This window comes from Hyperolius riggenbachi, chromosome 1 (genome assembly GCF_040937935.1).
Source record: "Hyperolius riggenbachi isolate aHypRig1 chromosome 1, aHypRig1.pri, whole genome shotgun sequence".
Classification (NCBI taxonomy): Eukaryota; Metazoa; Chordata; class Amphibia; order Anura; family Hyperoliidae; genus Hyperolius; species Hyperolius riggenbachi.
The window spans coordinates 392,883,731-392,898,395 of NC_090646.1; the positions used below are offsets into that span (position 1 = coordinate 392,883,731).

Sequence of the window (14,665 nt, forward strand, 5' to 3'; positions counted from 1 at the left end):
GTGATGAGGCAAACTTTTATGTGAATGGTGAAGTTAACAAACGAAACCACCACTATTGGTCTGACAATAACCCACATTGGATGGATCCCTCCAAGACTGTTGGAACAAAAAAATTGATGGTATGGTGTGGTATATGTGGTACAAAGATAGTGGGGCCATTCTTCATTAATGGAAAACTCAAGGCCACTGGATATGCGAAATTGCTACATGATAATGTGTTTCCCTCTTTATGCACTGAAGCTGGCACATTCCCTAAATTTTCCCAACAAGATGGTGTACCATCACATTATGGGTATCAGGTCCGAGCATTCCTAAAAGAACAGTTTCCTGGAAAGTGGATTGGTTATCGTGGGCCAGTTGATTGGCCCCCAAGGTCTCCCAATCTGACACCCTTGGGGTCATTTGAAGGCAATTGTCTATGCTGTGAAGATACGAGATGTGCAGCACCTGAAACTATGGATACTGGAAGCCTGTACTAGCATTTCTCCTGCGGTGTTGCTATCAGTGTGTGAAGAGTGGAAGAAGAGGGTTGCGTTGACAATCCAACACAATGAACAGCACATTGAACACATTTTATAAGTGGTCAGAAATGTCAATGGCTGTAAACAAAGAGAAACTTGTACATAACTCATGAAAGAATGTTACGTGAAAACCAAGCACACCATTGATTTTCTTGTGAAATTCCCAATAAGTTTGATGTGTCACATGACCCTCTTCCTATTGAAAAAACAAAACTTGGATTCAAAATGGCTGACTTCAAAATGGCTGCCATGGTCACCACCCATCTTGAAAAGTTTCCCCCCTCACATATACTAATGTGCCACAAACAGGAAGTTAAAATCACCAACCATTCCCATTTTATTAAGGTGTATCCATATAAATGGCCCACCCTGTATTATGATGGAGCATGTGCAATGCAGGGCAGAGCTACCTTCCCCTTCCCCACCAATAGAAATTGGATAAGCTTCTTCTTGTTAACTCTATGCTATTTTGAAAGCTATTTAGCATTTCCATTTTTTGAGACTTTAAGAAATCTATACATTTCATCCATAGTCTATTTTAAAAAGCAGGAGAGAAAAGGCATCTGGGCACTGCAAGTGCAGATAGATCTGTTAGCAAGTGGAGAGCAAGGTGGTATGTGTTGTGGAAAGGCAGCGTTCTCTTAGGACAAATGCAGTAGTTGTGGTACACAGGAGGGTTTCCAGGCACTGCTTCAGTTACGTTTTCAAATGATTAGCTTTTCATTAGTTCATTCATGTAGGTAATTAAACAATGTATAACATAATAGACTAGGAGACAGTGGGTGCAGGACACAGGATCCTCCAGAGGGTACCCACGTCCTTCTTGAGACCCCTCCTGGACACCTGAACTCCCTGCTACTGCCCAGGTGAAGTGTATGTGAATGAGCGTGGCCACACTGCACCTGAGCAGTAGCACTCACACATTCAAGCTTTGGCGGAAAGGGCTGAGCCGATCAGGGTCCATACTACTCCGCAGGGATAAGCAGTCCATAAGGGCTAGTCAAGGGTTTTTCGTGAGACCAAGTGCTGGAACAGCCCTGTGAAAGAGGATGGGGGAAGCCTCTGGATTATCCAGAGGCTTCCTTCTATTGAGGTAAGTACCCATTTGTGGCACTTTTGTTTGATACAGGTACACTTTCCAGGTCTTCCTATGCAAAACTCTCAGTCCTGAAAGCAGAAAACAAATCTTGTGAACGACTTACTGCATTGAGGTGATGCTAAATTTTAGTTTATATTATAAATTGTACAAGCAAGTGTGCTTATTTAAAGCCTAATTCAGAGTGGAACAATAGATGCAGTGCACCAGATGAGGACAGTCATTAATGAGTAGGATTTTTTTTGTAATGTGGACTGAGGAAAGGGGGTGGAAGTGTAGCAATCTTCCTAATTTCATGCGTGAGTAAAAGGGAAGCCTGGAAGACATCCTACAGCTGCAAGGAAATCTATGCTGCCAGTCCCACTGGAATGTCTTATTGTTTTATTTGTTACATTAAGGAAAGAGGATACGGATGCTATTGCATTAAGCTAAAGTGCTTTTTCAGCATTTTATTGGCACATCATTTTTTCAGAAAAAAATACAGGAAAATTAAGAAGAAAAAATGTTCCTGTTCGGGTGAAATGTATCTCAAGTTTTGTACAGAAACACACCATTATCTCTCAGATAAGTAAATATGTGGCTAGATGTTTAGCAGACTTTATTAACCATTTAGCAGCCAAATGAAGTAACATTTTGTCTGCAGGGACATATTTTTCCTGCTTCTGGGGAAGTGTGCCTTCCCCGGCCTGGCAGGTTATGTAGAGGGACACCGGGAGCTTTCATATTTTCCTGTTCAGGGCGGCTGGACCAGCTTCCTCTCTTCATCCACCCACGGCGATGCAGTCCCGACATCCTCTTCTGACTTCCGATTACGTTATTACATGTGATCAGGGCTCAGAAGATAGTGCCAGTGGTGTAGCGCCATCCGGTGATGGAAGAGACCCTTACATTACCCCTCTTCCACCACTGGGTGGCGCTGTACCACTGACACTATCCTCTGAGCCCCGATCACATATGAACGGAAGTCAGAAGAGGATGTCGGGAGTGTATTGCAGCGGGTGGATGAAGAGTGACAGCTGGTCCAGCCGCCAGGAACAGGTAACTATAAAAAAACGCTCTCTGCACCGCTCTGCATGACTTCAGTAGACACAACAACGAGTTCTGCCGGCTGAGGTTAAAATGAGCGAAGGATCTTCAAACAAAATATTTTGTTTGAAGATGCTAATGGGTTAAAGCAGCTAACTGTGTGTATCTCTCGCTGCCTCAGATGGGAAATAGGTTGCGATCCCATTGTTTTATGAGTGAAAGCACACTGTATTTGCATAATTTTGTCTGCCATCTTGCATTGTGATTTTGCATTGAATCTCATGCATGGATGCAAATAGCAGACATTGCATTCTATGCAATTCCTATGTCACTGTGTATCGCATATCTGTGCTTTGTTGAAAACACCATTTCTAACGTACAAGTGTAGAAGGAGCTTTAGGCTTGTTATATACTTGGGGAGGGGGGTTTAAACTGGATTTTAATTTTTTATTTTTATTCTTATGTATTTTTTTGAAATTTTTAAAGTGATTATAACGCCCAAAAAAGAAAAAAAAACTGCAATATATGGAGGAATTATTCTCAAGACGACTACAATACACCAGTAATATGAGCTGACCTTCTCTGATAGTGCACTAGAGTCAGATAGAAAACGCCAGAGTGTCGGATCCATGTGTGCAGAGTGTGTTAGTGTGAATGCTGCTGTGATCACATGCAAAGTGTAATTCTTTCTTAAGTAATATCTATCAGTTTATTGTTGGTGATTTTAATGTTTTTAGCCTTAAAGGGACTCCGAGCAGTGCAGAAACTATGGAAAGATGCATATCATTTTAACCAGTTCACCCCCAAGGGTTTTTATCCTAACGGACCAGAGCAATTTTCAGTTGTCAGCGCTCCTCCCTTTTATTCCCTAATAACTTTATTACTACTTATCACAAGAAAATGATCTATACCTCGTTTTTTTCGCCACCAATTAGGCTTTCTGTGGATAGTACATTTTGCTAAGAAATTTTTTATTCTAAATGCATTTTAATGAGAAAAACAGAAAAAACAGAAAAAAATCATTATTTCTCAGTGTTCAGCCTTTATAGTTTTAAAATTAAACATTCTCCTGTGGATAAAACAAACACGTTTTATTTGCCCAGTGGTCCCGATAATTAAACCGTTTAGATTATGTCCCTACCACAATGTATGGCAACAGTATATTATTTTGAAATATAAGTGGTTATTTTTCTGTTTGTTCTGGCCATAATTACAAGCCCCTATGTAATAAATTAAAATTAATTTTCCCCCATAAAATATAGAATAAAAAAAGCTGAGTCCCTAAGGCAACTATTTATTTATTTTTTTTAAGCTGATTTTTTTTTTTACAAGTGTTTTTTTTGGGGGGGAGGGTTGGAAGTGTAATTTTATTAATGATGTGTATATACTTGAAAATGTATGTATTTTGTAGGTGTAATATACTTTTTGGCCACAAGATGGCGCTAGTGAACACTCATAGGACGTGTTCACTTTTTTTTTTTTTTTTTTTTTTTACACTTTATTAAACTGTTACATTTCCTGTTTATGTGAATGGACGTAGCCGCTGTTCGCGGTCACGTCCATTCACTCCAGGCACTGCGATTGGGTAGAGGACTGTTCGGTCCTCTTCCCCAATCACCCAGCACGGGATCCCGACGGTAATGGCGGCGGTAGCAGCGGCGGGAATGCGCGACGTATTAAAACGTCATGTTGCTGTTAATAGCGGTAAGCATGACGTTTTAATACGTTAGGATGGCGGTAAATGCTTAAAGCTCTCTTTCTCCTCTTTCCAATGATATATAAAACGCTGCCCTACGTCTTTTTTAGTTTTCGCTATTTTCGCGATTGAAATTGCCGCGGCCGACTTTTTCTGCTGAATGGAGCTGCTGACACTGGGGAAAGTGTCGTCCTGTGTAATTCAAGTAACTATGGAAAGATGGATATCATTTTAAAGCTCTCTTTCTCCTCTTTCTGGCGACACCTAAATCGTCGCTCTACGCCTTTTAGTTGTCTTTATTTTCGCGATTGAAACCGCAGCCGCGGCAATTTCAATCGCGAAAATACAGAAAACTAAAAGGCGTAAGGCGGTTTATATATCATTGGAAAGAGGAGAAAGAGAGCTTTAAAATGATATGCATCTTTCCATGGTTTCTGCACTGCTCGGAGTCCCTTTAATTAAAGTTTTTTTCAGTATTTTACTGTGATTTTTGCGCAGGTATTGAGTTTGTTCTTATACTTTTTAACGAAGGGGAGGTAAGCTTAGCCCCTTGTATACCTTGCAGCCTGGGTCTAATTAATCTAGATAATTTGAGCGCTACAATTATTATCACATTATCACAACTGCATTTGCGTTTTTACATATGTTTTGAACATAAACTCCCTAACCATGCAGATGAAGTCCTGTGAATTTAGCAAAAAAAAAAAAAATAACCCTTTGCACGCTTACATGCAAATGTTCAGACAAATGCATTCACAGAATCACTCATCACTGTTATTCCTACAGCTAAATTAAAAACCAGGGTCTTACACATATTCCCTAAACAAGATAAACTCATAATCTCTCACGTGCTCATCACCACGAGACTAGCAATAACATCCCACTGGCTTTCCCCTGACTCAATCGCTACCATTCTAGCAAAAAACTGATTTTCACCTGCACGCGGAAAAATGCTTCTATGCAAGAGAAGGAAAACTTCCTCTTTTTACCCCACAAGTTAAAAACTGGCCGCTAGTGTTCCCTCAGACGACCATACCTGAAGACTAGCTCTTCTTTCGTCCCCCCCCCCCCCCCCCCAACCCACCCTTTTTTAATTGCATAAAAATTGGTTCGGAATTGCATGTAAAATTGCAGCAAAATCAGAATTACATGTAGTGCAAAAGAGCCCTGAATAATTAAAAGAATATGAATAAGAGTTTTACTACAGGTCACTTTTAAATTGCCACTTCCTGTCCGTTTCAAAGTAGCATTGGGGCCTGAAAAGTGGCGTAACTGCTAGAGGAAGAGCTCCCACAGCTACAAGGAAGTCTGGACTACAAAGGCCTTCTTGTCGCCCACCTCACTCTGATTCAGAGGCCCCCCTATTTTAGCATTGCCCATACGGACCCCTTGATAAAGTATTGTGAATTTACTTTTTCTTTTTAAGTTTTTCTTATCGTCCTTTACCATAATTGCATTATCAGTGACCTGTGCTAAGACGTTAATTTAGAAGCGCTTTTAATTCAGTTGGGCATGATATGTAGATGTAATCTTACCAATATGTTACTATGTTATATTCCTGATAGTAAAATATCAGTAGTTATACAGATATTCTTCTATCACCTTATCTTATTCTATCCTCACACTAACACTCCTCTTATCTACACCTAATACTAACCTAACCCCTACCTACACCTAATGCTGGGAATACACAGTTTGTTTCTGCCATGCATTTCTCCTTTCGATTGTTTTTGCCGCTCGATTCTGCAGTTAATTCTCTTATCTTCTGTTCGTTTTTCTTATCTTTTTCCATTCATTTCAATCACAAATCGAGCAGCGAAAGAAACGAAAGGGAGATCGGACATGTCGGAAATTATCTATCGAACCATCTAATCACCTAAAAAAATAACCATGTATTCCCAGCATAACACTAATACTATCGCTATCCAGTACCCCTAACCGTAGTCACAACTGCTACCCAGAGACTAGTTGCCTCTATCTGGATTTTAGTTACACTGTACCTCCGTTGTCACTGCCCTACCTGAAGTTCGGCTACAGAGTAGTGGAACTCTGTTACCATATTCAATGCAGACACCTGGAGTTCCGCCACACTGTAGTCGACGGCGCTACCACCGCATTAACTGACACTAGCAAAAGTTCATCTATACTCTGGCGCCCAAATTAGCCACCATAGTCGCTATCAGAATCTACTTGCATTGGTATTTACGTTATCACCAAGTTTAATAAAGTGTTTCAGTCCTCTAATCCTCTGGGGTCTTCTGTAAACCGAAGTCACAGCACTGTGACAACCATTGTTTACAAATAATAGACAGTCAAGTAGGACAAAAATCTGTCATAGACTGTAACTGAGTTACTAATCGCAGGTAAGCCTAGAGTTGATTTAGAATATGTATGCTATAGTATCATTTATCCTTTAAGTAATTATAGTGTACCTTTAGTACTTCCGTGATAGTTTTTCTTGGTGGGTCCTAACCTGAACCCCCCAGTGGTGTGTATCCTTAACCCCCCTCCCCCTTCCTTAGTGGTGCTTACCCTTAAAACTCCGCCCCCCTCTGCCCGGTTAACTAACTCTGGTGTGCAACTAATTTTAATGTCTTGGGACCGCATGTGTAAGATTCTACACTGCACTTGCGGCTCCCCTTTGATGATGCTGCATAGAATCCACACCGCCAGGTTCCCCTGCACCCATGCCAATCAAATTCGGCTGTCATGTGACAGCTAAGCTTCTTTCCTATCGGTTAGTAGCCAGTTCCATTGGCTCCTTTCACAACAAAAGAATGAAAAAAGCATCCCCCCCCCCCCGTTTATTTATAATAGTGGGCAACCTTTTCAACAGGACGTGTCTTGCACCCTTTTTAAAGAGGAACTCCAGTGAAAATAATGTAATAAAGTGCTTCATTTTTACAATAATTATGTATAAATGATTTAGTCAGTGTTTGACCATTATAAATTATTTCCTCTCCCTGATTTACATTCTGAAATGTATCTCATGGTGACATTTTTTGCTGCTGGCAGGTGATATCAGTGGAAGGAGATGCTGCTTGCTTTTTTTTTTTTGGGCAGTTGGAAACAGCTGTTATTTCCCACAATGCAACAAGGCTCCCACAGTGTGATGTCAGAACCATGGTCCTGACATCACACTGTGGGAGGGATTTCACCACAATATCAGCCATACAGCCCCCTGATGATCCATTTGTAAAAAGGGAAATATTTAGCATGGGAAAGGGGGTATCAGCTACTGATTGGGATGAAGTTAAATTCTTGGTTACAGTTTCTCTTTAACTGTTCTGAATCACCTTTGATAACTCTCTAGATGATACAGTTTATGCATGTATGCAACATTTGTATCTGAATTATCTTTGTTTTAGGAGAGAAGAAGCAAAAGTACAAAGAACTGAAGAAAAGAGAGGAAAGCATGGACAGTAAGTCATATATAAAATTCTTATTTCCATGGTTTCTGACCATTTGGGCAGTAAGAATACCTAGCACATTGTTGTATTATGTAATTTTTGCTTCTACAAACTTCTACTTCTCACATAAGCTAATTGATAAGTTTGCCATTGCCAGGACAAAATTATCAGATTATGTTGCGTTGTATTTTCAGAGAAAACAAAATGAGAGAATCTTTCTTCATTTTTGTTCACTCTTCAGGTGCGTAAAACAAACCTGTGAGGGGAAAAAAATAGATACTTACCCAAGTAGTAGGAAACCTCTGGATGCTCCAGAAACTTCCTAGATCCTTCTCAAGCCCACCTATGCTGGCCAAGCCTCTCTTCTTCATGGTTGCGCTCCTGTCCAAGTACAAGCATCTTGATACTAGACCTACACAAGGATGGTCCGCATATGCTCAGTATAACAAGGCCAACTAGCAAGCGCTATATATGAGTGGGTGAAATCTTACATAAAGCAGCAGGCTTATAGTGACTTGCTTCTTTCGGAAATGACTAAGAAGCACTTACAGTCACACATCAGAGAACAGCATGTCTGTACAACACTTTGTGGACAAGATTTGCATAATTTAATAAACCTCTATTTCAGGCAATACAAAGAAATTTGTTTCAGCCAGAGAACATGAAATACCTTACTGTTCCATTCCTGTGACTGCAGTGACATTTTAAGGGCGTTATTAAAATATTTAAGAAGCTGGGTGCTTACAGTAGAATTGAGCAGCAATACACAGAAATTCCCAAACTGTATGTATGTTTTGCGTTGTGTTCTGAGTTGTGAGTTGTGTTTCTATGTTTATGATTTATTTTACTTAACATATGAAATGTGCTTTAGAAAATAAGAGTACAATGTCAAAATGTATCTTGCACACAATGTGCTTGTTTACCTAAATGGCTTCCTCTGAGAGCTGAAATTTCTTCTTAAAGGAAGAAATAGCTTGGCAGGAAATGTAGGTTCTTTGTTTCCTGATTTTTTTATTTTTTTTATTTTTTTTTTGTTTGCATTCTCAATATTCATATATTGTCTACATGTTTTATAATGCACAAATAAGGGATAAGTTCCTATGAGTACTCTTTACTGCACATTATGTGTATGATCATTAAAACAAAAACAAAACAAAAAAATCTGCATTTAAGTAGAATATTTCCTTTAATTGACTAATTGAAAAATATTTCAGTTCTGATATAGATCTTGCAGGCACTTTAAAGATGAACTGTAGTGAAAATAATATAATGAATAAAATTGCTATTTTTTTACAATCTTTGACTATAAATTACTTCGTTTTTGCCCAGTGTAAAATGTTTCCTCACCCTGATTTACATTCTGACATCCATCACTGGTGGTGACATCTTTAGTCTGCCAGATGATGCCTGTGGAAGGAACAATGCAACAAGGTTCACAGACAGCAAACTGTGAGGACCACAGTCATGATATCACACTCTGGGAGGGGTTTCAGCACAATATCAGCCACACAATATCAGCTGATGCTCTTTATGAGAAAAAGAAAATATTTCTTGAGGGAAAGGGGGGGGGGGGGGGGGGAGGGAGCAGGGGTATCAGATACTGATTGGGATGAAGTTCAGTCTTTGGTTAAAGTTCCTATTTGGCTACCTACAGGTTTCTTATACAGTGGCTTTTAAAAGTATTTGGCCTCCTTGAAGTTTTCCACATTTTGTCATATTACTGCCACAAACATGAATCCATTGTATTGGAATTCCATGTGAAAGCCCAATACAAAGAGGTGTACACGTGAGAAGTGGAACGAAAATCATACATTATTCCAAAAGTTTTTTACAAATCAATAACTGCAAAGTGGTGTGTGCATAATTATTCAGCCCCCTTCGGTCTGAGTGCAGTCAGTTGCCCATAGACATTGCCTGATGAGTGCTAATGACTAAATAGAGTGCACCTGTGTGTAATCTAATGTCAGTACAAATACAGCTGCTCTGTGACGGCCTCAGAGGTTGTCTAAGAGAATCTTGGGAGCAACAACACCATGAACTCCAAAGTACACACCAGACAGGTCAGAGATAAAGTTATTGAGAAATTTAAAGCAGACTTAGGCTACAAAAAGATTTCCAAAGCCTTGAACATCCCACGGAGCACTGTTCAATCGATCATTCAGAAATGGAAGGAGTATGGCACAACTGTAAACCTACCAAGACAAGGCTGTCCACTTAACCTCCTTGGCGGTCTGATTCTTTCCAGATTTTAGGGTCTAAAAGCGGTGCAATTTTTTTTCACTCTTTCAGACCCTAAAACCTGAAAAAAATCATTCTGGCAGTGAAATCTGCAGCAAAATAAAAAAAAATGTACCTTCCTGGGCTCCTGTGCTGCAGTTTTCTCTTTGTCCACAAGATGGCGCTAATATACATATAAACGAACTTCTCTATATTTCTCTAATATAGAGATGTTCATTTTCAATATTAGCCCCGCCCCGATGACGTCACGCTGCCACCACAGCTCTGCTGCCACCACCACGGCTGCGCTGCTCCAACTGGCTGCCGGGTCCCCGGAAGAATAGCGGGGACATGGGGGATCCCGGCTGCCAGGGAAAGACCCCACACTGCCGGGGAGAGAGGCTGGAGTCCCGCTGTGCAGCGAGATCGCGCGCGGGACTCCACAACTTCAAGTAAAGCTCTGCAATGCATACCCCGACCTGAGCTCGGGATCACCGCTAATAGCTTGTTTTTTCTACCCCGAGCTCAGGTCGGGAAAACCGGCAAGGAGGTTAAACTCACAGGCTGAACAAGGAGAGCGCTGATCAGAAATGCAGTCAAGAGGCCCATGGTGACTCTGGACAAGCTGCAGAGATCTACAGCTCAGGTGGGGGAATCTGTCCATAGGACAACTATTAGTTATGCACTGCACAAAGTTGGCTCTTATGGAAGAGTGACAAGAAGAAAGCCATTGTTAACAGAAAAGCATAAGAAGTCCCGTTTGCAGTTTGCCACAAGCCAAGTGGCGGACACAGCAAACATGTGGAAGAAGGTGCTCTGGTCGGATGAGACCAAAATGGAACTTTTGGCCAAAATGCAAAACGCTATGTATGGCAGAAAACTAACACTGCACATCACTCAGAACACTCCATCCCCACTGTCAAATATGGTGGTGGCAGCATCATGCTCTGGGGGTGCTTCTCTTCAGCAGGGACAGGGAAGCTGGTCAGAGTTGATGGGAAGATGGATGGAGCCAAATACAGGGCAATCTTGGAAGAAAACCTCTTGGAGACTGCAAAAGACTTGAGACTGGTCGGAGGTTCACCTTCCAGGAGGACAACAACCTTAAACATAAAGCCAGGGCAACAATGGAATGGTTTAAAACTAAAAATATCAATGTGTTAGAATGGCCCAGTCAAAGTCCAGATCTAAATCCAATTGAGAATCTGTGGCAAGATCTAAAACTGCAGTTCACAAACGCTGTCCATCTAATCTGACTGAGCTGGAGCTGTGTTGCAAAGAAGAATGGGCAAGGATTTCAGTCTCTAGATGTGCAAAGCTGGTAGAGACATACCATAAAAGACTGGCAGCTGTAATTGCAGCAAAAGGTGGCTCTACAAAATATTGACTCAGGGGGCTGAATAATTACGCACACCCTACTTTGCAGTTATTTATTTGTAAAAAATGTTTGGAATGATGTATGATTTTCGTTCCACTTCTCACGTGTACACCACTTTGTATTGGTCTTTCACGTGGAATTCCAATAAGATTGATTCATGTTTGTGGCAGTAATGTGACAAAATGTGGAAAACTTCAAGGGGGCTGAATACTTTTGCAAGTCACTGTATTTATGTCGGACTGTTTTGACAGGAGTTTGTTACCATAGTTTGTGGCCTCATCTTACCCATAACATGAATAGCATGGGTCAGATAATCTTCGGTTAGCCCAGTTAATCGATCATAGACTGTACAGAAAAGCAATGTGTTTCAGGCTTTGTTTTCAAACAATATAAAGAGTGCATCCTATACACACACACACACACACACACACACACACACACACACACACACATATTAGAGTTGATGTTTTTAATATGTTTTCACCCCTTAAGGTGCATACACAACCAATCACTTTCACTCTTAGGAATCAGGACCTGATCCTGTGCGTGACAGTTCGCGATCAAGTGCTGTACAGATACATCTCTCTGCTACAGTTCAGCAAGGCATTCTGTTGCCATATAGAGGGAAAGCAATGACAGTTCAGTGCAAAAAGCAGTTTCCAGTGGGAGGGGTAAAGAAAAACAATCCGCTCTTCTGAGATGATTGTGCATTCTGAATCTCTTGGTGATACATCGGGACGGCTGTGCACATTCTATATTCTCAGGGGGACACTTCTATGAGCACCCACCTTTTATGTGTGTACAAGGCTTTAGTTATCACATGATTAACTTTCTCCTTTTTGATCATTTTCTCTCAAGGAAATCGTCACAACAGTAAAAAGGCCCCTTATTATCTAATGCATTAGTCTACATTTCAGCTTAGATGTCACAAGAGGCAGGTGCTCTCAGTGATGCTGAACTTCTGTTATAACATCAGAAGTTAGGGGTTCATTTTTATTTAAAGCATACAAATATAAAAACTGTCCTCCAATCCCTGCCAAATATGCAAAATGCAAACTAGCCCTGACCTATTCCCCAGAAAGAGAGGTAGGTGCATGTGGTTCCATCCTGGATGTTTTAAGCAGCTTGCACATCTTCCAACTTATGAACAACTAGCTAATACGAACGGCCCCAAAAAGGGTAAAAAAAAAAAAAGTCGTTTTTGAGAAAATCTATTTTAAAAAATTCAATTAAAAATGTTTTTTAAACGTGGTCTAAAACTCTCAGCATTTTTTCTTTGCTCTAAAAGATTCCTTACAGCTATAAAAAAATGTAGCACAACAGCATTCAAGCAGTTAAACACAGCACTTTGCTCTGTACTGGAAAGCCCCTTAAGATCCAATCAGAAGAGGAGATAACATTATCCTTATTTACATTCCTCAGTTGTTACATTGTGTGTAACAGCTGAAAATAAGCTCTCTCTGCTTCAAGCATGCACACAGTTCAGAACAGCTCACTAGAAGATTTTAATATAATTAAAAGCAGCTGTAACCTCCTTAGCAGTATGCCCGCCACTGAGTCTCCCCCATGCAGTAGAAATTTGATCCAATGGCTGAAAACTCTTTAGCTAGCACTAGGCTAGCTAATACAAATGCCCGGCACCCCCCAATCCCCCCATTTATACATTACCCCTCCCCCCCCCCCGGATCCAGCTATCACGCAGCCTCCCTGCACAGCTTCAATCTCTCCGTGGGGAGGATCGGGTTGACATCATGTTGTCGGTGACGTCATGTGCGATCCTCCCCGTAGTGAAGACCGGAGCTGTGCAGGGAGGCTGCGCCGATCGCTGGATCCAGGCAGGGTAATGTATAAACGGGGGAGCAGGGGGTGCCAGGCATTTGTACTAGCTAGCCTAGTGCTTGCTAAAGGGGTGTTCAGCCATTGGATCTTTGGGGGGGACCGGGGGGCACAAACTGGCAAAACTTCCTGAGCTGCGTATGCTCAGGAGATTAATAAATTACAATGGCAGCTTTCAGAGCAGATAAACTGTACTTTGGGAACTTGTAATTTGTAAATGAACAAAATTACTTGTGAACAAAAACTGTATGAGTAATAAAAAGTAGGAAAACACATTTTTTTGAATGCTATGTCAGAGTTTCAGACCACTTTAAACTGGTGAAATGACATCTTGCTGTGGTAAACTGAGAGTATGGGGGGCAAAGGTGACACAGTGGGGGAGGCAGAGGTTGGACAGAGGGGGACACGGAGGGGACAGAGGTGACAAATGGGGGGCAGAGGTGGCACAGAAGATACTGAACTGACACTGAAGGCACAGGGGAACAGAGGGAACACTGGAGGCGCAGGGGGCATAGAGGAGGTACAGGGGACAGAGATGGCACAGTGCTTTGATTTATGGACAGATTCAGGTTAAAGGACAACTGTAGTGAGAGGGGTATAGAGGGTGCCATATTTATTTCCTTTTAAACAATACCAGTTGCTTGGCAGCCCTGCTGATTTATTTGACTGAAGGTAGTGGCTGAATCACACCAGAAACAAGCATGCAGCTAATCTTGTCATATCTGTCAAAATTGTCAGAAAACCCTGATCTGCTGCATGCTTGTTCAGGTTCTATGGCTGAAAGTATTAGAGGCAGAGAATCAGCAGGGCTGCCAGGCAACTGGTATTGCTTAAACGAAAATAAATATGGCGGCCTCCATACACCTCTCTCTACAGTTCTCCTTTAAGAACAAACCTACAGTCCCTATGTCGTTCATTAACAGGGGACTACCTGTAGTCTCAGTTTATATTGCTTAGGTTAACTTTAAAGTGGATCCGAGATGAACTTTTATTCATTGCATAATTGTGTTCTTTACATATAGTTTATAGGGCATTCCTCAAGCCAAATACTTTTTTTTGTTTGTTTGTTTTAATACTCAAATTTCCTATAAACTAAACAAACCTCGCCCACAGCTTCTCCAAAACGCCAAGGCACTCAGACCCATGTAGCAAGGGCTTATGGGAGCTCAGTCTGGGCAGTAGGAGGAGGTTACTAGCAAGAGATTTCAGAGGCAGAGGGGAGGGGGGAGTGATTTTTTCACAGGCTGAGGGGTGGAGATGCAGTTGCAGATTACCTGTGTAATGATAACAAACAGAACATGGGCGCTCTCATTGTATCACAGGAAAAAATCATCATAAACTGTTGAAGCTGTATGCGGCCAGATTTGCTGTGTAAACTATCTAAACTTTAGAGAAGATATATAGACAAGTTACTTGTTATAGTTAGTCTTGTCGGATCCGCTCTAAAGTCTCTTTACGCTCTCTTTGATTTTTCACCATTTTTCA

At 41.2% G+C, this 14,665-nt stretch overlaps 1 protein-coding gene across 3 annotated transcripts in view; it reads left to right on the top strand.

The window, feature by feature from the left end:
* IFT74 (intraflagellar transport 74) overlaps positions 1 to 14,665 on the top strand; it is a 125,565-nt gene that overhangs the window by 87,537 nt on the left and 23,363 nt on the right. For all 3 annotated transcript variants that reach the window (XM_068234639.1, XM_068234631.1, XM_068234624.1), the window contains exon 15: positions 7,708 to 7,761. In XM_068234639.1, the coding sequence (XP_068090740.1) occupies positions 7,708 to 7,761 (54 nt within the window). The remainder of the gene's footprint in view (positions 1 to 7,707; positions 7,762 to 14,665) is intronic.